The sequence below is a fragment of the Eurypyga helias genome, unplaced genomic scaffold (genome assembly GCF_000690775.1).
Source record: "Eurypyga helias isolate BGI_N326 unplaced genomic scaffold, ASM69077v1 scaffold19330, whole genome shotgun sequence".
Taxonomy (NCBI): Eukaryota; Metazoa; Chordata; class Aves; order Eurypygiformes; family Eurypygidae; genus Eurypyga; species Eurypyga helias.
The window spans coordinates 1-2,635 of NW_010226481.1; the positions used below are offsets into that span (position 1 = coordinate 1).

Below are 2,635 nucleotides of genomic sequence, written 5' to 3' on the forward strand. Positions count from 1 at the left end.
GGACTCGGGGACCCAGCCCCAGCTGCAGATCCAGGGCATCGGGTAAGGGCTCCAGGCCGGTTGCGCGACACCCGCAGCTCTCGGGAAGGAGCCGTGTGTTTCGCAGCCGCTTCCAAGTGGGGAATTTTGCTGCTGGGCTGGTCATTCGGACGCAGAGCGGGAATGTTTTGTTGGGTGCTCGGAGGCTGTTGTGGTGGCGAATCGCTTCCCTGTTTCCTCGTAGGGTGTTATTTTTGGAACGACCGTTGCTCTTCCGCAGCCGTCGGTGCTGCAGTTCCTCTTGGCCGCTCCCGCTCCACCCGTTGGCGAAACGGCGCACGAGCTTTGCGTTTCACCATGGTCCATTCCACCCCTGTTTTCTTTCGCTCAGGTTTGACCGCACACTTGGAGGTTTGGAGATGGAGCTCCGTCTCCAGGACCACTTGGCGAAACTCTTCAACGATCAGCACCCTTCGAAGGACGTGCGAAAGAATGCCCGGGCCATGGCCAAGCTGCTGAAGGAGGCCAACCGCCTGAAGACCGTCCTGAGCGCCAACGCCGACCACATGGCGCAGGTCTGGCCCCCGGCACCGCGTTTCCAGCTTTTTCAGGGCCGAGGGCGTTAGGGAGAGGCGTCGGGGTGTGGGAAAGCGTCGCTCCCGGTGTTCTGGGCCCGGCGGTGGTGCTGCTGGGGATGAAGTGAGTGGGCTGGGCGCAAGGTGTGAGGTTTGGTGAACGAGCTTTTGCTGGGGGCAGCCGCCTGGTAGAACCGCGTTGCATCCTCTGGTTGCCTTAGCAACGTCGGGGCTCGCTGGGTCCTGGGTGCCTTAAGCTGGAACCTTTTCCACACCGGGCGAGTTGGGCAGAGGTTTTCCTTGAAGGATGCTCCACGAGTAATTTCATTCTGGCTGGGTTTTTTTTTTTGGGCAGATTGAGGGGCTGCTAGATGACATCGACTTCAAGGCCAAGGTCTCAAGGCAAGAATTCGAGGACTTGTGCTCTGACTTGTTCCAGCGAGTCCCAGGCCCCGTGCAGCAGGCTCTGAGCAGCGCGGAGATGAGCCTGGTAGGTTTAAGGATGCGTTACCAAGCCTGAAGCTTCTGCGTGTGGAGCTGTTGTTGTGCTGCGGTCGGACTCGGAGGGGTAAAAACTGCTTTCCTCTCGGGCTGGCGGTTTGGAGAGGCTGTTAAGTGCTTTCCAGGGTGCCAGCACGCTCCTGAGCATCTCTGGGCTCTGATGTCCATTGCAAGGCCTGGAGTCACCTCTGGGTGTCTATCTGTTCTGGTCCAGCTCGCTGCCTGAGCATTAAACTGTAGTTTATCTAATCCCGAATTGAGTCCCACGTTCCGGGTGACTTGGTCACGTTGTCCCTGCTGGACAGACCCGACTCCTCGTGGTGGCATGGCCCGAGTCACCCTGCCTGAGATCTGTTGGGCACTGGCATGCCTGGGGACGGCAGGACGTAGCGTGGGTGTTCCTGGAGCGGGAGGGAGCGTAGGGGAGCTCTGAACGTGGCTGTCCCAGGTTGCTTTCTGCAGACGAGGTGACTGTTTCCAATCCCTAGGATGGAATCGACCAGGTGATTCTGGTCGGCGGTGCCACGCGGGTCCCCAAAGTGCAGGAGGTTTTGCTGAAAGCGGTGGGCAAGTGAGTACGTGAGGCCCCTCCTCGCCGGGCTCCTGCTGCCAGGCCGCAGACACCAAACTCACGTCTTGCTTTGCGCTCGGTAGGGAAGAGCTGGGCAAGAACATCAACGCCGACGAGGCCGCCGCCATGGGAGCCGTCTACCAGGCAGCTGCTCTGAGCAAAGCCTTCAAGGTGAAGCCCTTCGTCGTTCGGGACGCCGCCCTGTTTCCCATCCAGGTAACCCTCGCGTCGCTTTGAAGCGCCGATTCCAAGACGCCGGGCGTACAGAAACATCTGCCGGGAAACGCTCGCCCGCCCCGGCTTCAGGGTTTCTGTTTGGGCTGCAGGTGGAGTTCACCCGCGAGGTGGAGGAGGACGATAAATCCAAGAGTCTGAAGCACAACAAGAGGATCCTGTTCCAGCGCATGGCGCCCTACCCGCAGCGCAAGGTCATCACCTTCAACCGCTACACCGACGACTTCGAGTTCTATGTCAACTACGGGGACCTGTCGTTCCTGAGCGAGGGTGACCTGCGGTGAGCCGAGGGGGTTGCTGCGGGCGTAGGGACGTGACCGTGTCTCCGAGCTGCGCGCGCTCTCGCCAGCCGAACCGTGCCGGCTCCTTGTGCCGCGCAGGAAGCGGTTCGCTACTCCACGGCCTTGTTACCTTCGCTTTTCACTTCTGTCTCTGCGTTGCCAGGGTTTTTGGTTCTCTCAATCTCACCACCGTGAGGCTGAAGGGGGTTGGGGACAGTTTCAAGAAGCACCCGGATTATGAATCCAAAGGCATCAAAGCTCACTTCAACATGGATGAGAGTGGAGTGCTCAGTCTGGACCGGGTAAGCGCGGCCCTGTCGCGACGTCTGTCAGCTTCCGCGTGTTCTGGTTCCATCCCTCTCCGCTACGGGTGGTCCCTGCCCGAGGCTCACCCTGTGCTCCCCTCTCCCAGGTGGAATCCGTGTTTGAGACGGTGGTGGAGGAGAAGCCGGAGGAGGAGTCGACGCTGACAAGTAAACGCTGCGCGTCGGTGC

At 60.3% G+C, this 2,635-nt stretch overlaps 1 protein-coding gene across 1 annotated transcript in view; it reads left to right on the forward strand.

Moving 5' to 3' along the window:
* Nucleotides 1–4: 4 nt before the first annotated feature.
* LOC104510931 (hypoxia up-regulated protein 1-like) overlaps nucleotides 5–2,635 on the forward strand; it is a gene marked incomplete at both ends in the record, with an annotated part of 3,908 nt that continues 1,277 nt past the window's right edge. Inside the window, 8 exons of the mRNA XM_010153343.1 lie at nucleotides 5–42; nucleotides 371–554; nucleotides 910–1,044; nucleotides 1,544–1,626; nucleotides 1,710–1,842; nucleotides 1,953–2,140; nucleotides 2,305–2,443; nucleotides 2,554–2,614. Of these exons, the coding sequence (XP_010151645.1) occupies nucleotides 5–42; nucleotides 371–554; nucleotides 910–1,044; nucleotides 1,544–1,626; nucleotides 1,710–1,842; nucleotides 1,953–2,140; nucleotides 2,305–2,443; nucleotides 2,554–2,614 (961 nt within the window). The remainder of the gene's footprint in view (nucleotides 43–370; nucleotides 555–909; nucleotides 1,045–1,543; nucleotides 1,627–1,709; nucleotides 1,843–1,952; nucleotides 2,141–2,304; nucleotides 2,444–2,553; nucleotides 2,615–2,635) is intronic.